This window comes from Pongo pygmaeus, chromosome 4 (assembly GCF_028885625.2).
Source record: "Pongo pygmaeus isolate AG05252 chromosome 4, NHGRI_mPonPyg2-v2.0_pri, whole genome shotgun sequence".
NCBI lineage: Eukaryota > Metazoa > Chordata > Mammalia > Primates > Hominidae > Pongo > Pongo pygmaeus.
This window is the reverse complement of record NC_072377.2, coordinates 66815574-66843177: the sequence shown is the minus strand read 5'-3', so window position 1 is coordinate 66843177 and position 27604 is coordinate 66815574. Positions and strand designations below refer to the sequence as shown.

At 37.2% G+C, this 27604-nt stretch overlaps 1 protein-coding gene across 1 annotated transcript in view; it reads right to left on the bottom strand.

Moving 5' to 3' along the window:
* Positions 1-1442: 1442 nt before the first annotated feature.
* ZSWIM6 (zinc finger SWIM-type containing 6) overlaps positions 1443-27604 on the bottom strand; it is a 213126-nt gene continuing 186964 nt past the window's right edge. The window contains exons 5-14 of the mRNA XM_054487360.2: positions 26079-26258; positions 21552-21728; positions 21132-21278; positions 17364-17510; positions 15842-16102; positions 11953-12088; positions 8610-8767; positions 7826-7989; positions 5646-5727; positions 1443-4156 (exon numbers count right to left, since the gene is read on the bottom strand). Coding sequence (XP_054343335.1) covers positions 3294-4156; positions 5646-5727; positions 7826-7989; positions 8610-8767; positions 11953-12088; positions 15842-16102; positions 17364-17510; positions 21132-21278; positions 21552-21728; positions 26079-26258 — 2315 coding nt within the window. The 3' untranslated portion in view covers positions 1443-3293. The remainder of the gene's footprint in view (positions 4157-5645; positions 5728-7825; positions 7990-8609; positions 8768-11952; positions 12089-15841; positions 16103-17363; positions 17511-21131; positions 21279-21551; positions 21729-26078; positions 26259-27604) is intronic.

The following is a 27604-nucleotide window of genomic DNA, read 5'->3' as shown; positions in this document are numbered from 1 at the left end:
TTAAGATCTCTCTGCAAAAATGGCCAGTTAACACAGAACAATTTCCATCAGGGAACATCTCAAAGTCTTAACTATTAGAAGTCACCTTTCTTCTTTCTTTGATGCCATCTTTCCTAACTGTATCACAGTCTACTTCATTATGAAATGTCCCAGTGTTTTAGTAGACCCACATAAACTGTATTTGCCCTTAGGCAATGTCAACTTTCAAAAAAGTAAGAATAAACTTACAAAAAAGAATCAACCTTCAAATCACTTTATGGTTTTTATTTCTACTTAGCATTAATGGGATTTTAAATGTCACAATGGACTTATTTACTTTAACTTCCACCTATCGACTTAACCTCTTGACATTTGGAATCCACTGTTAAGACCATATGTCAAATAAAAACTTAAAACATTTCAAAGGAATAAGTATTCTGAAAATTGTGGATTTAAAAGAAGTATTTGTCAATCCCACTTCTGGATATATAGCCACAAGAATTGAAAACAGGGTCTCAAAGAGGTATTTCCACACTCAAGTTCACAGCAGCATTATTCACAATAGCCAGAAGTGGGAGGAATCCAAATGTCCACTGATGGATGAATAAACTAGATGTGATATAGACACACAATGAATGAAAAACTATGCAGCCATAAAAAAGGAAATCCCCTCACATACTACAACATGGATGAGCCTGTAGGACAAAAGTGAAATAAACATTGCAAAAAGACAAATACTTTGTGATTCCACTTACATGAGGTGCCTAAAATATCACAGATGGTATTATAATAGTGCTGTGGCTACCAGGGGCTGGAGGGAGGAGAAAAAGGGCAGTCACGTAATGGGCATATAGAGTTTAGTTCTGCAAGATGAGAAAATTCTGGAGATCTGTTTTACAACTTTGTAAATATTTTTAACACTGCTGAACTGTACACTTCAAAATGGCTAAGATGGTAAATTATGTGATGTTGTTTTTAACCACATACACACGAAAACTATTTGCATCATTTTGGGTACAGATCCTTGATGGAAATACTGGATACAAGTGCCTATGGTGTGCATGTAGCATTTGCCCTTTGTAACTTCCTTCTAAACCACACACACAAGAAAACCTCTCACAAACTCAGCCTTTATTAAATATATTAAGTACTGAGCATCCTAAATTATAGCTTATTTGAGGAATGACCAAGGATTCAGACAGAAAACAGACTATTCTGTTTAATATTTTATCTTTGTGATTATTTGGTTTATGTCTGCCTTCTCCATTAAGCAGACAGTGAGGTCCAGGTCTGATTTTGTTCACCATTACATTTCCAGGGCCTAGCACAGTACCTGGAAAATAGCATATAAATGTTTACTGGATGAGTCAATATAGTATTAGACACTTGGAGATGTAGTACTACCCAAGTCTATAACCACCAAATTCAGGTGCAATAAGAGATATACCATAAAGGAGGCAGAATCAACTTTCAAAAAACTAATTTTAATCAAAACAAAAATTGTTGATCATTAACAAGTTTATAAAACAGTGATTTAGTTACATAAATAAATTGATATCAGTGTATCAAATCTTAATTACTTTCAACTTCATGAGCATGTTTACATGGGTGATGAAGTACAACCTTTTTTTTTTCTTTTTACCTATTATAATAAATAAAATGGAGCGCATGAAATAGTTCTTCTAAACAAAAATACCTACAAACATACCTCTAAGCATGTTCTCTAGTGAAGGGAACAAGAGACACTGGACAACTTTTGCACCAAAACATAAAAAATTGCTTTAAAAAGCACAAGGTTACAGAACCATCAGCTAAAGTAAAGACACTATACTGTAACCAAAGTTGGTATTTAATAATATAATGAACAGTTTGGTAGTTAGATCTCCAGTTTGGTTATTTTAAAGCATTAAGACAAGGCAAGATAGAAGGCTGCTTTTGTTTGAGTAATTTCTAGAGAAAATAAAATATATTAAAAAAAAAGAAAACTGAAAAGTAGAACAGTCATACCTACACAACTTTCTGTCCTGCACAAAGTCAAAATACCTATGCAGAATAGATATATAATATATATAATGTTATTTGTGCACAAAGGTTAGCTTATTATTAGCTCACTGCAAAGGCGTAATGTATCATTATGTCAATTGTTTTGGAAAACATTTTGCGTTTTGTGTCAAAAGGATATTTCTTTTAAGTTTCCTAGGCTAGGAGGCACGAACCCCAATTCCGGCATATTGTATATTCTTAATGCTAAGGCTTGCTGCTCTGGCTGTGTATTTTGTTGTCCCTCTTTATTCTAGTGCCTGTTATAAGCATGTGTGGTGTAGTGGTTGTTGGTGGTGGTGTGTGTGTATACATATATATATGTATACATAAGTTGTATAAATATATATACATATATAATTTCTCCCAATAGATCTCAGTCCAACCATGCAATCCAAAAGGTGGCTCTGCATAGATGCCCAGCATGAAGTTCACCACCTGAGCCAACCCTGAAGCAAGGCGTACTTTTAGTCCTTCTGATAGGTTTTCTCTCAGTTTTTTTTTTGTTTTTGTTTAAAACCAAGCTACTGCAGCTTCAAGTATTTTGCATTACATAGAATATTTTTTATAAATTAGTTAATGTTATATTTTCAATATTCAGACATATACTATAATATATATACAGTACAATAAATGCTCTCATTCTTTTTTTAATTTTTTTGGATAAATCCCTGAGAATGTATGTTGACAGTCGCTAAGTTTCCACATGCACAAGCATCGTGTGCCATGCTTCTGGACGAACAGCACTGCAAAGCCACATGGGTCAGCCTTTTTACTATTAGTATTTCATTTTGTTGGTTTGTTTAAATATGCTGAAAATGTAAAGATGAGTTACAAAGGAGTAAAGCTGAATCCATTCGAGGTACTTATCACAGGATGGAGGTGTTTTGTTTGGTTTTTAAAGCCATTTCAATTATTTTTTTTGAGGCTGTGAACGTATACAGAAAACAGGAGAGCTATGTGGACTTTTGCCACTTGACAACATATACTCAGTGTAAACCAAACCTTTTTAACCTCTCTCTCATATAAAACCAGAAAAAAAAAAAAAGAATTAAAAAAAATAATAAAATAAAGGAAAGAAAGAAATAGGGAAAAAATAAAAAACACACAAACTTTCACAACATGACAATTTAGTCTGCAAACGCAATATAACTATACACATATAATACCGGTGTGGCTCTGTTCTTTAAGTTAAAAAGGGTACAAAGGCAGGCTCAAGTAAAAACAAACCATCCCTCCCATCCCCACCCCCCACCCCATTCATACAAGATCTATCAACCAAACCTCTCCCGAACCAACATCATCAGTTTCTTTTTGCCTTTGTAGATTTGTTTCAGGTTGTCAATAAACTGTGTAAACTGAATGTGTCCATCATGCGCCATTAAGAAGGTCTCTCGGGCTTTGCTGAGGAACTCTATAAATTCACTATAGTGCCGAGGACTGATGTGTGTGAGCCGTGAGTGCGTTGTGTTGATGTAGGCCCCGATCGTGGCATCCAAGAGTTGCCTCAAGGGGGCTTTGTCCAGTGACATGAGCTTACCAGAGTTCCTCCTCCCATGAAGTCCCACCATGCCAGGAGTGGTCAGAGTGCATCTGCGCAAAATGTCTGACAGTACCGTTGCACACTTGACACTCTTGACCACCAGAGGTATTATAGCTGCAAGCTCATTTTTACCAAGGGAGTGGCTAAGTGCACAGGCCCACAAAACGTCATTAATGGCAGGGTGTGTGTCCTGATTGTAGCTCAGGTTGAGATGGGTCATGGCCAGGGTGGCCAGCTTGTAGGCCCTCATGGGGTACCCGCGGTGCTCCATGTACCGTGCTATTGTAAAGAGCTGTGTATAGCTCATGCCGGTCGTAGCAGCATCGAGAACAATTTGGTATGCCGTCTCAAAAGCTATGTGATCCTTTTCACAAAGGGTTAGCGCAGAGAGGGCACAGTTCTGTGGATCCTTCATGGCACACTGCAGTGCAAGTGTCCGGGCACTGCTGGCCAGCTTTTCCTGCTGGTGGCAGTCCAGGTGGAGGCGGACGATGGTGCTGTTGGACATCACGGTAGTTGCAACTATACTTGTGGCCTCGGTGGGAGTAAAGAGTGTAAACCAGGTCTGCATGATGCTGTCCAGGGCATAAACCCCTGCAAGGAACACAAACAGGCTCTATTACTGACAAGGAGGCTGGCCAGAGGTCCTGCCTTATTTTGAATTTTACAACCAGTGTGTTTACATTGTTAACCGTCATAGGACATGAGCTAGGCTAGAAAATCCTGTAAAGTAATGTGCCTGGGAGAAACCTTTAAGAATAAGGTCATTATGAATTGTTATTCAGTGAAATGCCTGAAAGGAACATGAACTTGCTATAATAAAGAACCAATCCTCTTGGTAGCTGGTATTTGTACTGTGCTGCTTGCCATTTCTGACAATGGCTTTTTGCTAATGAGTTCTAGTTCACTGGGGCTTCCTGTCAGAATTTGAGGCTCAAAAATTGCAACTTAACCAAAACAGGGACTTTACATGGCTTGTGTGCTTGTGTGTAAGGTAAAAGTACACATAATACAAAATTTTAAAACACACAAAGAAGCTGGAAAATGTGGCCCATAATCAAGAGAACAAAGTCAACAGAAGCAGACCTACAGATGAATCAAAAGTTGGAAATGGCTGACCATGTCTTTAAAATAATCACTTTACGTTCACAGACCCAATATGCCTCACTTGTAGGAAAATCCTAAAAGTGAATGATTTGAAGAGAAGGTACTAGGTCTCAGAGAGAAATCAGGTTTATATCTCGGGGCAGGGGCAGAGAAGTTGTGTGGCAGTTCTTCAATTAGTATTATTTTTGTTTTGCTTCACTAAAGCATGCCTTTAATGATGTAAAGATAATCTTTATATTGAGACCAGCTTCCCTTTTTCCAAAATAAAAAAACCATTATACATTAGTGAAAGAAAAATAATAATTGTATAGTATATGCTGTGTCATATCTAAACACTGGGATGGCAGTGTTTTCTCAGCATGAAGTATGTATCCCTTTCTGATGCAAATAAGAAAAAAGAACGTTTAACCAATATTTATTTTAAATAGCAACCATTTGTTTCTGTTGGCATTCTTGCTGAGAATGTACAGTTTTCTTCTGAACTGATCTACTGCTGCAGCGGGGAAATAGTTAGCTGAAGGGCCTCACAAAATGGAAGCTTATGGGCAGCCAGGGAATCTTCTTATGGCCAGCTACAATTGCTCACACATCTGGAAGATCACCTAAACCACACCCAGTGGTCATCACTTCTCTGCTGGATACCATGATGTATGCCTTCAGATGATAAAGAAGAAATAGTGCAACTAGGTAACTTTATATATATGAACTGAATAAAAACAGTTTACTCACTGACTTATACCATTTTATATAAGAAGATGGAGCTTCACAAACGTGACCATTTCAAGTTGAATAATACAAGTATGTACAACTGAAGGTTAGGGGTAGGGGGTCAGGGAGAAGGGAGCCCTTGTAGACTGCTAGAAGGAGCCTTGGAGAAGTCAATGTAAAAGAGTGAATATGTTCACGTGTCTGTAACTGACAAGTTAAATCCTACCATGAGGCACCTAAGAAAGCTTCTGTTCCAGAGTTTACCTACCGACTTCAGTAGCACACGTTACCAGCCACCTCACCATCTCCCGCCGTCGCCAATTTAAGGTTGACAGTGTCATTCGCATAACCTATAAAAACAGGATAACAAAATGTTTTGGAAAATTATCCTGAGTCAATGAAAAAAAAAGGGGGGGATAAACTATAAGGCATATAAGGCATACCTACTGTCTACCACCAGGAAGATGAAAGCATAATTTAGAGCAAAGCTCTACATATGAATTTGGATTTGTCCATGGCTACCCCAGGTGGCCTTGCCACAGCCACATTCTCTTCCTGGCAAGAGGCCCATATTCTCCTCCTGGTGGGCCCACTGACCAGATGTGGTATCTGAACCAGTTACTCTATCTTTTCTCATCTGCAAAATCAGAGGGCTGGACTGGAGCATTAAACACAGCCCATGCCCTTTTTCCCTCCCCAGATTTAACATTCCATAGTTCAATTTCTGAGGCTCCTGTGAATTCACTCTAACCAGGAACTCTCAGTGGGGAAAGAGGTATTTTAAAATAATCATTTTAGTTATACCTTCAATCTCTGATTGCTCTTTTCTGGTGACCATGAAGGTAACTCCAGGTTTATGGGGGAAAAAATCTTCCTTGATATCATTAGTGATCTGATTTTGTTTTTCACTTTCTAACAAGAAGTCCCTAAATAAACATATCTACCTCTTCATACTTCCCCCATTCTTTAAAGATTCAAAATATCCAGGGACAACCAGGTGCAGTGGCTCACGCCTGTAATCCCAGCAATTTGGGAGGCTGAGGTGGAATGGATCACGAGGTCAGGAGTTCGAGACCAGCCTGGCCAATATGGTGAAACCCCGTCTCTACTAAAAATACAAAAATTAGCCAGGTGTGGTGGCGTGCACCTGTAGTCCCAGCTACTCAGGGGGCTGAGGTAGAAGAATTGCTTGAACCCAGGAGGCAGAGGTTGCAGTGAGCTGAGATTGTACCCCTGCACTCCAGCCTGGGTGACAGAGTGAGAATCCATCTGAAAAAAAAAAAAAAACACACACACAAAATATCCAGGGACATCATATCCCCAAAGGCCCTGAGGGATTCCTTTTTAGGTTCTAGAAATACTCACAAAGGGCCTGTGAAATTCCTTCTTAGGTTCTAGAAAGAATGAGTCAAGGAATAAGCTCTCATGCATATCCTATTTACCATGAATTCCAAATAACAAGAGAGCTCATGTTAATGGTTCTTTCTGCATCACACCATTAAGATGAGGCAAATGGTGACAAAAATTAGCCAAACAACAAGAATTAAAAAAAAAAAAAAAACTTCTGAACCATCACTATATAGCTTAAAAGCAATCTTCTATACCCTTTGCTTGTACAGTACTCTATGTTACAGTAGTAGGTACATTTTCCCGTGATCCTATTATTTAAACACTATTAGTCACTGTAAGGGAGAATCCACAACTAAAAAACCAGATTAATTATCCAATCAGGGGATTATACTCCCCATACTTTAGGTAACTGGGGTATAACAATTTTGTTCACTGCTTTTTAATGGGAAGAAAGCAAATGTTAATAGAGATTCCATGAGAAAAATGAAACAAACTTTTTAGTTCCTGGTTTATCCAGTGATCTGTTCAGAAACTATAAGGAAGCAAACATCTATCTGCATGACGAACTCAAAATGTCCTTGGTATTCTGTTCTGCTGAAATCTAAAACTGGACTCTGGCCCGATCACTCCTCCTTTACCTGTTTTTCTCAGAGTTATTAAAAGGAGCTAGAACTGCCCATCTATTATGAAAATGCAAACATCAATAAAAATTTATACTTCCTCTAAAAATTTAACCCTAACAACTGAATCTTCATTATACATGCTAGCTTTATTTAAGTCTCTTATTAGCAATAATTCTTCTTCCTTCATTCAAAGGAGAAACAGTGTCGTTAAGGCTGCAATTCAGAAAATGATTTTTTTTAATTGAAAGACACAAAATAGGCTGCTAAATGTACAGTCCATGCACCTTACATAGCAGTCTGGTTCAGTTGGGAATGACCACGTCTCTGAAATACAGTTCTCTCCTGAAGTCTAACAGATTTGTACTCCAAAGAGTCATTTACCTGCACTCAAAAATCCAATCAAACAAAAACAACCCTAAGAGGTGCCTTTATTTAGCAGTCTTTGATGTCCCAGGAAAGACTACCAGTCATGTACCTGCAGGCCCAGCTCCAGAGACACTTTCAAAAGAGTGATGTCTGGCAAACTGTCCATGAGAGTTGCTATTTTAAATGCATCTTGGGCAAGCTTGAAGATGTGTGATGAGGAGTGAATGTTTTTCTGGATGGATTCTAATACTGTTTCCAGCCTCCGAACATCGCCTGCAATGAACAAGGGAAAACCAAACCAAACCAAATCAAAGCAAAGCAAGACAAACAAATAAAAACCATACAACCATACACACACACAGAGGGGGAAAAAAAAAACAAACAAAACATAAAGCACAAGTTAATTTACCTAACATGTTCACAGATGGCACAGGTGTTACAACTAGGGCTCCCATAATTACTGCAATGTCTATGAATCTCGGCTTCACAAAAAAAGATACACCGAGACACACCCTCAATGACTCAAAGCACATATGAACCAGAACCAACATGAGACAGCAAACAGCTCTCCTAGTTTCTACTTATGTATTTTTGGTGAATATTTCAGGAAGAAAAAAATGTAACCCAACTTGTAAATCTGCTTCTGAATTTCAACCATTTATATTTTCTTGGCATGGTAACTAACCTGAACTCTGCTGGCAGCAAGTTAATGATGCAGGTAAATGAGGAAAATGCCACCTGTTTTGCCTTAAAAGCTAACATCTAAAGAAAAAGATCCCTTCAACCTATCTGACATTAACACCACTGCTGAGAATTTGATAGAAAACAAGACTTAAAAAAAATAAACAGGCAAACAAATGAAACAATTATGAGGCCTCAGGACAGTACAGTACCTTTGGCTGCAGTTAGCATGGTGGATGCCAGCTCACACTGCTGGGACTCAATGTGGCTTAGAGTGAACCAGCGAGGGTAGCGGTTGGGAACAACTGATGCAATGTGGTGTGGGCGGGTGAGGTCTCCTGATGGAGCAGTAGATTCCAATACTAGTAACCTATAATGAGAAGACAAGGAAGGTGGCCCCTAGTTATTTCTTGACCATGTCCTTGGCCAGAAAGACTGGCCAGCAGAAGCCAGAAGAGTGGGTAGATGTTCAGGCCTCTAGTTCAGCAAGGGCTGGTACAGCTATACTCTGCTGTGTGGGTGCAAAATACCTAAATTTTGTGGACTATTAATTGTTTGCTAATAATAACTGTTCATCACCCAAACCTTGTTAGTTGTTCATAATCTAAACCTAAGAGATTTTCTTTCTTTAGCACCATTCAGAAAATTACAATATTCAAGGAAATTAAGATATGCAAACACTGAAGAACTTTTAAACACAGGTCTTGATGTTTACCTACAAATTTTGAATTGTATGACTCAAAAAATAAATCAACAGAAACTGATAGTGAAATGGATATTTAAGACTGAGATCACAGTCAGGAAGCAGTGAGTACTTAAGATGAATAAGCTTAACCTATTCAAACATAAAACAAGAAGGGAAGTAAGACAAAAATTACCTCTTTTCCATCCATTCATACTTTCTGCACAATTAGTTTCTTATGACTCCAGGAATTTGACATTAGACTATGTTCTACCAACCATATTACAGAAGATAAATGTGACCTAAGTGTCTGTCCCTTGACAGTTTTGCATAAATTCAGAGTGATTTCTGATTTTTTATTAAGAATATACTGTCATGGCGAAACCCTGTTTCTACAAAATATAAATTAGTTGGGTGTGGTGGCATGCGCCTGTAATCCCAGCTACTTGGAAGGCTGAGATGGGAGGATCAGCTGAGCCTGGGAGCCATGATTACACCACACTGCACCCCAGCCAGGGCAACAGAGCAAAACCCTGTCTCAAAACAAATAAAAAAAAATATGCTGATGAAAAAATTTCTAAAAACAAAGCAAATATTTAGTAATCTCTTCTAAAAGTACCAAAAAGCTTAGTAGAGTACCTAAAACTGAAATAATTTATTTACAACCATCAAAATGCTGGCCTTCAGTCAAGTACACCAGCGTTAAGAACTATGAAATAAGATAAGAGCTGGAGACCAACAAGAGTCAGCTGGGTCTGGGAGTGATGCTGGCCTCAAGGCCCCACCCAAGAGCAATTATTGTCCGGTAAGCCAAATGGCTCATTCTCTTCTCCTTTTATCTAGGAACAAAAAGATGTCAGCAGTAGAGAAGGTGGCAAGGTAGGCAGTTAAGTAGTAAGAATATTGGCAGGGTTGCTATTTAGCTTTTTTTTCTTAAGCTCAGAATATCCTCGTATTCACAGGCAGGTCTTGCCAGACTTACTGTAGAAGAAACTAATCAACATCCCTGGGAAGATGAGAAAATGAGTGCTGAAGATGACCTTCCTTAGCCTTCCCCTTCCAGAATGACTAAGAAGCAAGCGAGCTACATCTCTCTTTTCCTTCCTGTTCCCTGGGATGCCTTGCAATACCTGGTGGCGCACATACCTGCCTTCCATGGCAGACCTTTGGCAGGATAGTAGCGGCAGATAGAAGAGAGAAAGTGGAAAAAAAATTCCCCTGTACCCTGCTAGTATTCCCCATGAAGAAACTGCCTTGGCAGCAACCAAGGACAAATATAAATGAGTTTGTGAGTGTTAGAAAAGCAAGCCTTTCTGCCTGGCACATACCATTACATAAGCCAGAACCACACAGAAACTTTATCCTATTTTACCCTTAAACTTTGCCAGTGGTAGTAGCAACAGCATCTGGCGGCATCATAACATTAACATCTTCCCTTTAAAACAAAATTAGAATTCCTAAGATTTGAGTAAGTATAGAGCTGAGCATATGTCTTCATAAGACAGCTTCCATTTCAGCTTCCAAAAATAAAAATAGGAACCCACTTATTTTAAAATCGTGCTCTAAAACATAAACCAAGTGGTATAATGTAATTTGGTGGGGGACTTTTGCTGTTTGTTATTGACTTATTTTTTGTATTTTAAAAATAGAAAAAAGAATACTTAGGAAGATTCTCCAGCAGGTTAGTAAGATTCCATATTGCCAAGGAAAGCATGTCAAATTACAGGATGTCAGCCTTAAAACACACCGACACATAGGTATACACACAGACACATACACACATCCTTATCACTGCATAAAAAAGAGGCGTCCTGATAGACATAAGCTACACTCAACACTTTCAAAACAGAGTAACTTTGGGGACACTGGTAATTTATAGGCAAGGATTTGTTTTAGAATCTACTTCACTGATTACAGACATAGAATCTTTGATGAAAAGCTTCTTGAGATCAAACTATTAATCAGCACACGCAAGCTTTTAGGTCTACAACATGACTTGTCCTTAGGTGATCTGTACTTTCCATTAGAAGCATAGGAGTGTTTTATTAATTTTTTTAAAGGAAAAAGAAAATGCTGATGTTTTAAGAAAGATGGATGTACCTTTTAGGTCCTTAAAATTTAAAGGTTATTTGTAAGATTAAAATATAATCTTGAACTCATTAAAATATTCACCTTGAACAAACCTGTGATAAAAATAATTATTATGTGAAGTAACTTTTAAAACAATGTAGAAATAAAAAGGTGGGTGGTAGAGAACAATATGTTCTAACTGTTATTGCTGAAAAGGAGGGACTGATGAGGAGATGGAAGCAGTCAGAAGAGAGGTAGGCAGAGCCTGAAGGACCCCAAACAGTGACTCCTTCACTGCTAAATGCACGTCCCACCTTCTCTCAGCCCCCAGTGAATACAGATGTGCCTTGGCAATACAGGGAGTTGCTTTCCCGCACTACTGATGGAATGTGGAATTACAGCAGGTGTGAAGGTCTCCCTCAATTATATTCAAGCCAGTATATATATTATTTACTACTGCTTCAAAAATCAATTTTTTTCAAAACAATTAATCATTTATGAAGGTTTCAACTGTTGCTGTTTAGTGATTAAACTTGGTTTGAATTGTGCTTCACGAAAAAGTAGGAAAAAGCCACGGTGTGCTTGAGTCTGACAGCAGCAAGGATAATTCTTCCCTTACTTTAAACAGAAGCAAAACAAGCCAACAAGCAAATCACCTCCACAACAATCCAGGAAGCATAAATACATAGTTTCTTTAGCTTTTCTGTTGCCTATAAGAAACATGAAGGAGTAAGTCAGTTAACAGCCATGCTTCCCAGTGGGAATGTGGCCTGCCTCTGCCCAGCTGGGCTGTGAATACGTACCGCATTGCTCTCAGTGCAATTTTGTATGCCAATTCAGCATCGTGAGGTAGGAGAGAGGTGAAGAGATACTTGGCAAATGTGTGCATTGGAACGCTCTCCCGATGGATTATTTCACCTAAACCACTATATGGTCCGGCTGTGGGAAGAGAGCATACACATTTTACATTCCTAAAAAATGAACTAACACTTCTTGTAAAGCATATTTTTAAAATGTCACATAAAGTTATAACATATACAAATAAGAATTTCAAGTAAATGACATAGAAAGGAATATAATCCTTAATCAAAAAAGATTCTTCAGGGTATATAGTATCCCTTACAGATTTCACCTCATAAACAAAACCCTAACTGTCCCACAGCTAAATGAAAAACCCAGAACTCAGGGGCAGACAGCATTCACAATACAAGTGCCTCAGAGAAAGGAACCCTCTATAGCATAAAACCTTGCTGCATTTGAGCAACATCCTCTCTCAATGTGTGGCATCAGAGCACCTTGATTTGCAAATGCACACATGACACCACAGCTTAACTATGGAACCTACCCCTGGACCCAAGAAGGGTTAGGGGCACAAATATGCCAGGTTTCCAGAAAATGGTGCTCTGTATCGGGGTGAGAGGTGTGGGAGGATTCTGAACCACAGCTCTCTAACTATACACATTGTTGCCTCTAATGAGTAGCAACAGATATTAATTCCTAGAAAGTGATTATTAATAACAAGAATAGTTACCCATTTCATACGCATCATAGGCAAAAGAAAAAAAATTAAAGTAACTGGAAGTTTACTACTCTTTGGGCTCCTGAAAGCCAATTTTAAAAGCAAAATTACACTTAAGCTGTCAAAATTCATTTCTTAGTAAATTCTGACAGGCGTGGTGGCAGAGCTGACTTCCCCTGTGTGCTCCTTGAATGCTGCTTTGAGAAGGGCAACATAGACTTTTAAAATAAATTCTGAAAGGAAACCACAGTGGTTAGTTCAACCACTTTGCACTAAGGTACTCTGAGGTTTAGTTACTGTAAAGTGTTTAATAAATTAGTTTCCATGTCACCTTCGGGTAACATCTGTTTCATGATTTCTAGAATTATGAACCATGACACCACTGCTCAGAGGACATGCTATATTTGTTTTCCATGAGAAAAATCAGTGTGGTGAAGAGTTTAGAATGCAAGAAATGCAGTTCAGAAGAAATGGTAAGAGCAGTTACTGAACTGGTGGTTGGTTATGAGCACAATATATTCTAGGTCATTTTAATGGAGGTTATTTTTTAATTCAGTTGAGTTTTTTGATAGTATTTTTGAATTATTCATTATATAAGTACTTTAAAAATCATACAAATTTTTTCACCTAAACTAACATCTAAATCTCTAATTTTACCAAATCCATTAATCTTTAATTTTAAATGTTTTAGTGATTTGATATTCTTCAAAAGTTCATACAGCATTATGACTGCACCTTTTGTTCATATACCAAGGCTACATTATTTAAGTTATTAACTGTTACAGACTAAATATGTATTTCTTCCCAAAATTCACATTTGGAAGCCCCCAGCCCCAATGTAATTGTATCCAAAGTTGGGGCCTGCATTAAAGTAAAATGAGGTCATAAGGGTGGGGCTCCGATCCAACAGGATTAGTGTCCTTGTAAGAAGAGACACTAGAGAGCTTGATCTCTCTGTCATGTGAAGACACAGAGAAAAGGTAGCTGTCTTCAAGACAGGAAGAGTGGCCTCATTAGAAGCTGATGATGAGGCTGGCACCATGATTTTAAACTTCCCAGCCTCCAGAACTGTGAGAAATACATTTCTGTTGTTTAAGCCACACAATCTGTGGTATTTTGTTATGGCAGCCCAATCTAAGACACTAACTATTTTACTTAAGGACTAATTATAGCAAATCTGTAGATTAGCCACAGTCTTCATTTCTCCTTCATTTTCTTTCACTGTTTCCCTTTAAACCACCAAGTTACCTTTTTTGTATTATTCAGGAGATCCAGGATACATAATCAATTATTTGCTATGATACCACTCAACAAGTAAAACATTCAGTCAGGTATCCAATAATTATTTGTGGATTAATAATTAGTGTAATTCCTGGACTCTAGTGTACTACTGAATAATGACAACTTGACATTTGGCACCAAGTTTCCCCAGAGGTGCTTGTTCAATATGCTAATTTATCTATCTAATATTGTGGCCAGGAGGGATTAATACTAGCAACAATACTGGGTTACTCCTTCCTCTTTCCAGATATCTGGGCCTGCTAACTAATTTGCCTCTGACATTTGCAAAGAGTATAACTGCACGAAGAACTTGGTGCCCTCGTGTAGTCAATTCAGTCATGGAGTTCTCAATCTTCTAGCATTTACAGTAATGACCCTGTGGCCTCCCCGCCTTGGACTGCCTCCTGTCCTGCACCTATTCACTCTTTGTGGGCCTTGCAGGGCCAGGAAAGGAGAAGAGGCAGAGATGAGTCAACAGTGCTCCTTCTCAGGCACAGTACTCATAAAAATGTTTGACGGGAGGGATGGACGAATCAAGACTAGGGCAAAGTCCAAAAATATTCATGAAAAATGAACATGGAGACATATTTAGGAAGGTAAATACAGATACCACACACTATCAACTTTGAAAATCACAGATCTTCTTTCTAAACTTCAGTATAAGGGAAATCAAAAGTCAGTATAGCCAGTGACAGGCAGCATTTAAAAAATGCTTGTGACTAATGACATTGCTTATAGCATAAGGAATTATATGGGATAAAACTGAAAGAAAACAGTAATTGAAGACTCAGGATCACTCTTGAAATTTGTCAAGATGGGCTTTTTATCTTTACAGGGAAAAAAACAGGTTCAGGAGAGTGCTTCAAAAAATTACTATTAGGAATTTTTACCAAAATTAAGCATGCTATTAAGAAGGTTTACCTGAAGAGCATTTTCCCTTTAAAATGCATTTCTAAAACATATAAAAGTATAATATGTTTGAAGAAAATGTTTTAAGTAGATCTTTTGCTTTGGACAAATAAAAGGGATGCTGAAAATCTAAATCCCTTCCCTATATGTAGTAGTTCTGAACATAAGATGAATATAACATACTTTATGAGCCTATCAATCACAGAGAATCCCATAATAACACACTAATAACACACATGTACTTGAGAGATAGAAGCAATAGTTAGACACCACCTAAATTTGCACAAAAGATTACACTACCACACAAATTACATTTACCTTTTTAGAGGGGAAAAAAACTGAAAAATAGTGTCAGCCAAAATTTGTTAGGCCCTTTAAAACTTAACTTTATGAGAAGAAGGAAATTAGACCATGCCTCAGAGATTCTATGAAACTTTTTCCTTGATGAATCTGTGCCTAATGAATCCTCTGAAATAACCAGTCAGTGCAGCAGAAATTCACTTGCGCAGCCTTCAGTCGTTTGTTAGCATGTGCGTATAACATATTCAAAACCCATGTGTCATGTAACCGCCAATAATTTGGAGGAAGGCCAGCCAATTACTGTTTTATTATTTAATTGATCAAGGAAATAGGAACGTGCCTGCCAATAATAATGCACTAAATATCAAAATTGCATTTATCTCAGGAACAACACAGTCTAAATGAAATAGATTCTTTTCAAGGTTTGAGGCATTAAATGCAGCTATTTTGTAACAGGCTATCATATATAACCACCTAAATCAAATGATACAAATCTAAACATCCACACTTTTTTATTCAGTGACACTATTTTTTAGACAGCGAACATGTCTTTAATACCCCATGACTATAGCAATCAGGATAACTACCATATTACATGCATTCAGATAGTACTTTTAACATAAGAAAGATTAGCACCTAAGTCAAATTGGCTAAATAAGTGGAAAACTTCTGTATCAGGCTACCTTCTAATAGGAAGACTGCTTGCTTGCGAAAAATTTTCACCAGTGTGTCATCCAATTCAATTTCCTGAAGCTTAGAAATGAGCTGCTCCTCATTCCGGCAAACTTTCTCTTGTGTGTACAGCCCATCAGGCATGATACGCTGCTGTCCTAGCCCTATCAGGGCTACTTCCACAGCCAGCGTTAAATAGGATTCCCCTTCTTCTAAGAATTTGTGTGCAGGTAGATGCTGGTATTCCAGAGACTTGCACTGTCCCATATTCTCTGCAAAATGCCACAAAAGAAATCAGAGTTCAGAAACTACTTTTGCAGATGATATGATAAGTACAAACATTTATACTTCCCAGTACAAGCAAATGAATTATTGACTAATGCTGAGAAAGCCAGAAAACATGTTTTTTAGGCTAAAGTGCAGTCTTCCAGTATCTTTTTAAAAATGACCATGAATGATTAAATGTTTATGTTTTGGGGGATATAACATTACAAATACTTTTCTCCCTTGAAAATAAATCACCAAAGAAAACTATAAATCTAAGAAAATATGAACTAAGAATACTTAAGAGAAAAACAAAATTTAATTACACAATAGTAAAATTACATGATGACTTGCACTCACCACTTTTTAAATCTTGGCATTCAAAAAGTTTCCATAATAAAAACAGTAGGGAACACAACATATATAACCCAATTTCAAGTCCTTTTTATTATCCAAGAGTCATCAGTTATCACAAGAGGAATGATTCTTTGAACATTCTCTTGTCTCCATTAAAGTGCTTCTATTATAAATCGTAACAAACTTCAACCATCAAACTCCCAAGGAAAGCGAATTCAGACTCATGCCTTTCACCCTCCTGACAGTGTCTGGGTTACCCACAGTCCATGAAGGCAACTATCACGGGGGAAATTATGAACGGCCAAGACTTGAATTCATCCAGCCATAGAAGCAACAAACGGACATCGTTACTCCCTGCCTTACCTCCATCCACTGCCCTTGGGCAGTCTTTTGAGTCAAGATTCTTAAGTTTCAATGGGCCAAAGTGAAATCTCAAAACACAGCTTTCAAGGAATGTATGATATAAAACAGTTTTAAATGACATTTAATACCCCCCCTTAAAGTAGACTAAAATATTTAAGTGACAAGTCACTTTCAATGCAAAGACAAATTTGAAAAGCACCTAGATTTTCTAGTTCTAAATGCTAAGATGTACATCTTTATTTTATATCTTTATGCTAAGAAGTAGTCATAAATGTGGATAAATTCGTAGATACAGAATCACTGGTTAGAAGAGAATAAATATTTTCAAGATTCTCGAAACAGGCTGCCAACTATCAACTCTAAGACTTTTCCCAGTTTTGCAGCAGCCTGCATGAAAGCATGAGAGTGCCCATTTTCTTGCTCTTTTGCTAACCAAAGGTGCTGTTAACTACATGGTTCCATAAAACATAATGTAGAGAAAAACAATGACTACTGCCATTCAGGGTTTAGAAAAAGAAAAGCACATGAGACAAATGTCAATGCTTTTACCTGTAAAATCTGAGAACCCAGAGAGGTTCTCATCATCAATGCGGCAGGCTTCCATAAGGCTACTGAAGAGAGTGCCCACAGGGTCCAGGGGATGTCCAACCCAGCCCTCTAGATTGGTTATCGAGGTTATGCTTTTATGGGGTAGCTCTGTGTAAGAAAAGGGAATTGAGAAATGGGGGAGTAGAAAGGAGATGAAGGGAAAGAAGTGGGGAAAACAGAGGCTTTATCATTTAATAGCAGCATCCTGATAAATCAGTTGTGAATTCTGTTCGAAATTCTCCTTTAATTAAGAAACCAATCAAAAGGTACCATAATTCCCACCTTGTCAATTATTTTGAGTTCTAAAGGTTCATCTGTAAGTCAATATAAATGGTACTGAATTCCCAGGACAGCTCCCAAACATCTATTTAATTCATGTGTCTAGGGTACTGAGTCAACATTACTACTCACACTATTAAATTATGTTGTATAGGAAAAAATGAATTCCAAATTTTCTTTTGAGAAATTAGGAACAACTCTCCCACTTCCCTAGGAGGGGGCATTAGAGAGGACTAAGAAGTCCCACTGGAATTATCAATTGGTAACTCTACCACGATATGCAGAAGAGACCTCTCTAAATCAGTGTTAACTGGGTCATGTAAATCAAGGACTTGAAGGCAGCTGTAGCTTGGGTTAGACTTGTATTCTCACATGAATATCCTTAAATTACCCCCATCACCTTATGAAAGTCTTCCTTAGTGTGAATCTGTAAGCCATTTAAGAGAGAACCTTTGCCATAAAGGGGAATGATAATAGACGATTATATATCATTTGAACGAAATAATCCTTTTCATTTTCTTCACAGAATATTAACGCTTTCAAGTTAAACTGCAGAATGCTGGGAAAAAAAGCTATGTTTAAGATATATTCCATTGTTGTAAGTAATGCAATATTTTACATCTAAGTGTTTACTAAAGTAATAAATAATAGTAGCTCCTTCTTTTCTTTTTTTTGAGATGGAGTTTCACTCTTGTTGCCCAGTCTGGAGCACAATGGTGCGATCTTGGCTCACGGCAACCTCCACCTCCCTGGTTCAAGTGATTCTCTTGCCTCAGCCCCAAGTAGCTGGGATTTACAGGCAAGTGCCATCACGCCCAGCTAATTTTAGTAGCTCCTTCTTAAAGGGAAACATAATAAAATTTACATACAATATAAAATATACAAGAAAAATACTGCCGTGTAAATATCTGAAGAGCCATTCCATGAATCCAATGTTCCTTCACAAGTCTTCTGGTTTTAAGCAGTCAACTATCAGTACATAAAAATGAAAGACAGGCCGGCATGGTGGCTCACGCCTGTAATCCCAGCACTTTGGGATGCCGAGGCGGGTGGATCACCTGAGGTCAGGAGTTCGAGACCAGCCTGGCCAAAATGGTGAAACCCTGTCTGTACTAAAAATACAAAAATTAGCTGGCCGTGGTGGTGGCCTATAATCCCAGCTACTCAGGAGGCTGAGGCAGGAGAATCGCTTGAACCCAGGAGGCAGAGGCTGCAGTAAGCCGAGATTGCACCACTGCACTCCAGCCTGGGGGACAGGGCGAGACTCCATGTCAAAAAAAAAAAAAGAGGAAAAACGGCTTGGCACAATGTATTGAAATTTAAGTCGAGTCCTAGATTCCTTAAAAAGGTCCTTCTATTCAGTTTCTGTCACTGGCTTTCATAAACATAATTAGTAGGAAAAAAGAAACATGAGCACTACTCCTGGAAACAACCAAATAAATATGTTTGCATATATATATATACACACATATACATATATATGTGTGCATATGTATATATGGATGGGGCTAAAGGAAATGCTGTGCTTATATAAACAAATATATTGTCAAGTGATGGAAACTGAGGAAATACGAGAAATCAAAAATAAATCAAGTAAATTGTTTTTTTTCAGAATCAATAAGCTAACACATCATGCCAAATAATTTTGAAAATGTAGAAGATATTCCATTTACTAATCTTGGCCCATAACAAGTAGCTGTTATGGTACTTTAGACTTGTAACAGCTATGAAAAGCCTATTTTTAAAATACAGAAAAACAATTACCAAAAATAAAAGTAGGGAAAGACATAGGTATAGATATGTAATCCTAGTAATACCTAAGAATGGTTGGAAATAAAAGTTTTCATAGCTTGCAAGATAAAAGAGAAATGGGTCTAAGAATGGTCTAGACCTAAAGGTTACAGAATTATCTCAAAGACAATCAAAGGAGTCTAAGTTAACATACTCTGTAACTTACCCAAATGTAAACATGTTTAGGAACACTAGTTAGTTAGGAACTAACATTTTTACACTTTCCTTTTTTATTACAACATTTGAAACAAATTTTAAAAATCAACGTTTATTCATAAAATTTATAATGATTTTTTTAAAAAATCAGATGATCATCATGAACTGGCTCTCTTTTTGCACAGTATAACAAGTGCTGCATTCTTCGTTTGAATATTATCCTTTATACTATTCAGAAATAAATTCCATTCACCATAAGCTGTGTATGTGTTGGAGGAAGAAGGATTTCAGAAAAATTTTCCAAAGTACCTAGCAATGTATTTTGCACACACCAGTGATGATATGAAGAACATCACGAACTGGACAAAGTCATGACAATCGGGGCTCTCACATTCCAATCCCATCTGAGCTTCCCCCTTTCTTTTGACTTTTTTTCACTGTTAAAAGTTACAACAGACACTTGCTCCAACCTCTAGCCTTTTAATAATTTTTAGTTGTACTCTAGTATGTGTATTATCACCCAAGCATTAAAAACAAAAATATAACCAAAACAACAACAAAAACAAAAACCCAGCAACTAAAACTATCCCTCTTAATGAAAAATAAAATCACAGAGTGAAAACGAACCTGCCAAAGAAACATAAAAATAAAATTTATACCTATAGAAGGAACAACATATACATGGATTAGTCAGAAAAAGCATATACATTTCTTTATCTGATCAGGGTCTTATGCATGTAATTCAACCCTTTGCAATTACTATTACTCAGTAATGGTTATTCAAAATTTAAAAGATTAATAAACTGAGATAAAGAGAAGTTAAATGTGTTCTTTCAGCTGACAGCTCATCAAATGTCATTTACAGAATTTGAAAAATCCAGTTCTGTTCTGGTCACTTTAAGTAAATATAGTAACATGTCCTGATGTACAAATTATTACAGCTAAAAAGTTTTAGAATGCTTACACATTGTGCCAAGCTTTGCTTTAAGTGCTTTACAGAAATTAACTTGGTTTAATCTTCTCAACAACTCTAAGAGATAGGCCCTCTACTGAGCCTCACTGCACAGAAGAGAATTCAAAATCACAGAGACGTCAACTGATTGCCTAAGGCACCCATTTGGGATGTTAGGATTGCTGGGATTCAAGCACAGGCTGTGTGTCCTTATTGTTAGAATTAAAATGCACTTCCACAAAATAAGGCATTTAGCTAACATGCATTTTAAATAATTTAGACATACTTGTTATTAAAACAATAAAAAAATTATCCCCCTTAAAAAAGTAACTAACCTGAGAGATTAAAAAAAAAAAATCTTTGCTTACAACATTCAACTAAGAAAAAAAAGCCCCAAATTTCTCACAGATCGGCCATTATTTTAAATGAATGGTGAGTAAAGCCATCATCTATGGTTTTAGTTCTAAAAGCCATCTCTCCCAGAACACAAAACCTAGTAATGTCATCACCAAGAATCCCATTCCAATGGAAACAAACTCCTTCACATTCACCTTTTTTTTGGGTTCGGAACATTTCCAACTGTTTCTGCTGCTGTCGTCTTAATGTATTAACAATAGCTATTGCTAGTCTCAGTGCTTCTCTGGGGTACCCATGAGAACGTAATGCGTCCACTCTTGCACAGGCTGTAGGAACATGTTCTAAAACAGAAAGTCAAGGGGGTAAAGTTGCCACTGTCAGATATATCCATAAAAAAAGAATTTAATAGTAAGATGTTTCTCCCAAAATACTATTAAAAAGACACAAGAAACAATTTCTGAACTTGGATTTGAATGAAAAACTCAGCTCCTATTGCCAAGCATTCATCCATCTCCCATTGAATCCTTCAATTCTCCACCTCCCATTCCAGTAATGCTATAGAAACTAAACAAAGAAGTAAGTCATGGAAATGTCTTTCCGGTTTGGTCACTTACCATGCCAGAGGGGCCACCCGCGGGAGTCGAAGAGGGAGTTTTCAGTGTCGTCATGGTAACAGTAGTTGGTGTATAGGTCACTGCTGATAATGTGCTGCAAGTGGCTATCCTGCCAGTGGAGATCACATGCCTCGATGGCTCGGGTGAACACTGTCCGATGTGGCCTGTTCGATGAATCTGTTTTTTCCACAATTCAGAAAGCCGTGTCAGCTATTATTCACATGTGAATAAATCAGTCATACCATTCTGTGGCCAGATGTTCATGAACACACCCACACACATTGTCCTGCATCCCCTAAGCAAAAGGGTGAAGGGTGAATACTCTCACATCCTAAGTACTAAGAGGCAGGTCAGCCCAATAGCCACCATTCACTCACTTGTTTATCAAACACAAACATTCTGCAGCCATTAAAGCTAAGGTTAAAGGCGTCCTGCAAAAAGAATTGTCAAGTCTAGTTTCCATGCCAAATACACTCAAAGGAGCCACTCGGCACAAAACTCACAGGAAAACTCACTGCTCCCCACTTCTGAGGTGCTGTGGTGGGCTGCCCTGATGGGATCAACAGCTCTCACAAACACTATGCAAGAGATGCGACACCAGCCATGGAACCTTTCAGGATTATGCAGTCAGCCTTTAAAGATATGCATAAGGGTTGTGCTTTTGGTTGTATTTTTTAACTATATTGTGCGGTTTTGCACAATTAAAACTATTATGCTTCTTGGGATATAATGCTTAAATACCACCTTATATCCCAAAGGGCATAAATGCATATATTTAACATTTCACAAAGCCACACAACATAGCTACAAAACAAACCAGCGCACTTACCTTGCCCCTACAGGCTGCCTCCTGACTCCTGGGCAGGTTCCATGACTGGTGTGATGTCCCCAGCATAGTGTATGCCAGGGCATCACAAAAGAGCAGAGCCATACACTCCGAAGAGGGTTCAAGTTTCAGGACCTGACGGAGAAAAGAAATGTTTGGGGAATAAAGGATATTCTCACCCCAACTCCTGGGATTATTCAATTCTTAAGGATCATATGGTTCAAATTCTACCTACACACCCACCCCTTGGGTTCCCACTCTAAACTTACCTTCAACTGTGGCACAAACTTTAGCAATCCTCAACTGGAAATCAGGTTAACAAACTATTTTTATTTATGTGTACTTAACCTAGTTCAAGTATAACCCCTCATTGTTCTGAGACTTAATTATATGAGAAGCAAAATCTGGAGCTTCCTTAATTGGTAAGATTTCATTTTCCTGTCACTGGACCTTTGGCTGAGCACAGACATAAGGGAAAACACAAAAATCAAAGGACAACTGAATTGAGAAGAGACTGGAGAACTCATCCACGCCAACCCCTTTACTCTGCTGATGGAACTGAAAAGCAAGGGAAGTAAAGTGACTTGCCAAGGTCACACCGTCAGGCAGTGACAGTGGAGATTAAAACACAGATACCCTTACTGCAAATTCAGCTAATTCAGCTGGTTTGGAAAGGCTTTCGGCAAGTCTTTAACAAAGAGACATTACTTCAGTTTGGTCTCAGGTCAACTTAGCTATCTGTACCTGAATGGTAGACATATCAAAATGCATGTGTGATAGATCATTTGAGAGGCACATATAATGATGATCTGTTATGGCTCCCACCCAGACTCCTCACTAGAGGTGGATGGATAGAGAAACTGCAAGGGAGAAGGCAAAGCCCTACATTTAAGGACGTTTTGAATCTATTGGGGCTTTTTTGCTGAGCAGAATAAACATAACCATGCCCAGCAAGAAATTGGTTCCATGACCTCTCACAGTCAATTGATCAAATCTTTCAAAGTCCAAGCCTCACATAAGTGTTTTTTAGCCTCATGTAAGTATCTTTTGTCATTTCATTTATTTTGTTAAGCTGAAATCATAGAAACAAAATTTAAAACTAAAACGAGACTTTAAAAGAGCAACTTAGTATTATGCATGTATTAAAAGAGTGAGTTAGAGGTCTGCCTATTGATTTGGCTCAAATAGCAAGCTGTTAACATGATTCCATTTTTATAAAACATTAACAAATACCTGAACCTTTCACATGTTTATATGTGACCGTATAAGTGTAAAGAAATGTTGCGTACACACACTAGGCTTTCAACATGGTTAGCTCTAATAAAACCAATGACAACAAAAGAGGCTAAATACTCATGAAATGAAATTTAAATGACAAGTCCTGTAATAATATGGGAAACACATAAAATTAAGTATGTAGCTAGACATAGAAGATATACAATTAAAAATTTGGTTTGACTAGGTATCAAAATTAGTCAACTTTTTAAAATCTTGAATGTCGGTGGCTATTCAATTTTGCAGTAAGATTGAAAAAAGAGAAATAATTATCTTGATCAATTTTTTTAAATGATAAATACATATATTTGTAAGAATTTTTCATAAAGTACACAAAATAGTAATACATGCTGATTAAGGAAAACTTGGGAAATTAAGAAAAGTAAAAAGGAGATATTTTTGTTCTACTGAAAAAATTATAAAACTGGCTATAATTTTGGTATATTAAAAATTATTCTCCTTCAAAGGGTATAGATTGCAATGTTGTTATTCATTAATTCTAACAAATTACCTCAGCAGAGGCAGAGCCTGGATAAGCCCTTCACATTCACTCCAATGTGTAAACACAAGAAATTCTGTCCCCGGCCTACACTGTGTGCACACTCAGTCCAGCCGCAATGGCACAGCTGCTGGACTCTATTGGCCACCACAAGCTCTACCCTGGGTAGCCAGCTGAGCTGTACAGGGAAGGCACTACAGGTATGAACGCTACCAGACCTCCTCTCTTCTGACAGCCCCTCAGAAGGATGGGGGTATTCTGCTAAAAGTAGGTACCCTGGTGCCTTTAGGTCCAACAGATATAAACACTGCCCTTAGAAACAAGGTCCCAAATTGTATCACCTAGGCCAAACCGTAAGTGAAATGAACTCTTTAAGTCTGGAGGCTGGACCATTTCTTACCAGCTTTCTAAGGCCATGAAATATTCATGCTTAATCAAGGGTAACAGAACAAATGGAATGTAAAAAGTAAAATGTAAAATGTTTGAGTAGCAGTCCCCAAAAGCAGTGGGGAATGAAACATAGTAGAAATAGAAGGGGATTAAGGATATTACCTATGTAGATGTAGGCATACCCTTTCCTAGCAATGGAAGAGAATAAATGTTGAACAATTAAACTTAAAAATTCTGAGCACCTGGAAAAAAACTGGGGGTATGTGGGATACATTTATTTTCTTCAAAGTTATTAAATACAATCAGCATGGGCAATAAAGATATGACAGACTTCAAATACTGAATTCCCATGGCAAATATCTCTAGACAAGGCAGAGTCAGACAATTGTCTTTCTCAAGTCCTAAAACTTCTTTTTGATTGGAAAAGTCCCTATGGAGTAATACATATCATTTTCTTTCTTTGCAGAGACTAAAAACACTATACTAACATCACATTCAAACTCAGCACATTGTTCCAGTTATTTCTAGTAGTACAAATTCCGCATGTGGCTAGTACATAGAGAATGTAGTCTTGACTCTGAATCCTAATGTTATTTAATTCCCACCTTGCTTCTATCATGACTTTAAAATCTTTCAAATTTTCTCCCAAAAAATGCACTGAATCATGCAAAAATAGCGCCATGAATTAGTTAATAAAATTTCTACTGGCAAGAAATAATTACTTAAGAATTTCATTTTGAAAGGGAAGAGAACATTCTGCAGCAGGTAGAAGGGAAATGGGGCCAAGGAAGGAAGTTTTTTAAAGATGGGAGAGACTTGGGTTGAATAGATATGTACAATAGAGACGGAGGAGCTTAAAAAACAAAACAAACAAACAAACAAACAAAAACAGGACAGAAATGAGAGACAGAGGTTCTTTTGGAAATGTCTGGGAGCATTTCTTGGTTGTCCCAAAACTCGGAGGGCACTATTAGCCTACAGCAGGTGGGGACAACTATGCTAGACAACCCCTCACAATAAAAAAATTTCCCAGTAAAATGTCAACAGCATTCTATGTCCTTCAGTCGAGTCATAAAATATTTCCTTACTACATTTTAAAACTAAGAATTTTTAAGTGACTAAATTATGCAGTAGATCAAACATGGATTGACCAACAAAGATAAAAACATATAGCTCCTCAAGCCTCTTGATAGTTTGTTTTAAAAGTAATATATTAACCATCCTACTCCATGATCTTTTTAAACTAGAGAAGAATGTCCATAATAAATCATTAATAGGCCATTTTGACACATACTAGTATATAAGTATTATATCCATCCGTATTCTGAGAATATAAAAAAGTGTACAAATATCTCAGTTAAATTTAAAACATACCAACAGACACACATACACTCACAGTCAACATATATTAAGTACTGGAGTTGTAAGTTCTTAAGTTGGTAAAATCATTTTCCCATATACATTGTAAGTTACTATTATAAGCACATATGCATAATTAAGTAGCTACAATTTAAGCAGAACATTATGGTAGACTCACCTTGGTTGGCATTTGCACCCTGAGGCAGAGCATTGGTTAAGTTGGGTAATTCACTGCCATGATTTCCATCTTCCCATGGACAGACATCAACACTATTCCATTTCTTCAGCTGTTTTAGCCAACTGGCCTTTTGCTCCAACTTGCAGTGGGGGTTTAAAACTATACACATCCACAGAGCACCTAATTTAAAGGAGGAAAGGAAAATAAATGTTCAAAAATTATAAAAATATCCAATGTTATCAAGTTAAATTGTTTAAATTTATTAAAATTTAAAAATGTAATTTATATTATATTTAAAATTTTAAATTTAAATTATTTAAATTATCAACTTAATTATAAATTTTAAACAATTTCAAAATAGATCCAAGTCAGTCATTTTTATAACTCAATTCTCCTTAACGTAAGCCACAAATCCCACAGAGAGTTTATTGAAAGAAGGATAGTAGATCCAAAGTTTGAACCAAATATCCAAATACTCTTACATAATAAAATATACTTCATATTTCACAAATGCCAATAGTAATCAACTTCTTACTTGTATGACATTTTAGACAAAAATGCCAATAACATATACAATCCCAGTGTCCAATTTACAGACTCTATACATGGATACTGCAATATATCACTCCAAATGGTTCTGCACAAAAATTGAATTTACTTTCTAAAATTACTTTTTACAATAAAATCATCAAGGCATATAGTGGACACAAATAACTTCCCGTTCTCCTTATAATTTCAAACTTTATTATGTTTATTAATTAGTGTGCATATTTATCTGTCAGTAAATATGTCTCTTTTCTGAAGAAAAGAGAGAAAATGTGAATAGTTTGGGGCACAGAAAAGCCAGTAAAATAGGTCTTTCAAAAATAAAATTCATTTAAACATACTTCCCTAAATGATTTAATCAGGAACTGATTTTAAAAATATAGTTGAAATCACTAAATTTATATGTTCATGAGGAAAATTACTAAACCATAATCAAAATTTCCCTAGTTTTTCAAAGGAAAGGCAATCATACATTTAGAATAAAGGCATAACTCATAATTTGAATAATTAAGGTCCAATAAATTATTCCTTTCTACATTCTTCGAAGAGGTAGAAAATTCAAGCAAATATTTCACAAATTTTAAAAGTTCAAGTTTTACTTAAATTTCAAAGCAAGGCAGATACCTGTATTCCAAAGCTTTTCACAACACTACTTCTTTGAAAAGGTATGTGTGCATGTCTGTTTATGTTTTAATCATTTGTTAGTTAAATGCATAATAATGGTAGGAATGAAAACTGTTTATGTTTTATTTGTCCAAAAGATAGGGCTTACATTCTTCCTCATTAAAAATAAACAAGCTTCTTCCATTAGGGCAGGGGTCCCCAGCCCCCAGGCTGCAGACTGGTACCAGTCTGTGGTCTGTCAGGAACTGAGCCATGGCCTGTTAGGAACCTGGCCACACAGCAGGAGGTGAATGGCAGACGAACAAGTATTACCGTCTGAGTTCAGCCTCCTGTCAGATCAGCGGTGGCATTAGATT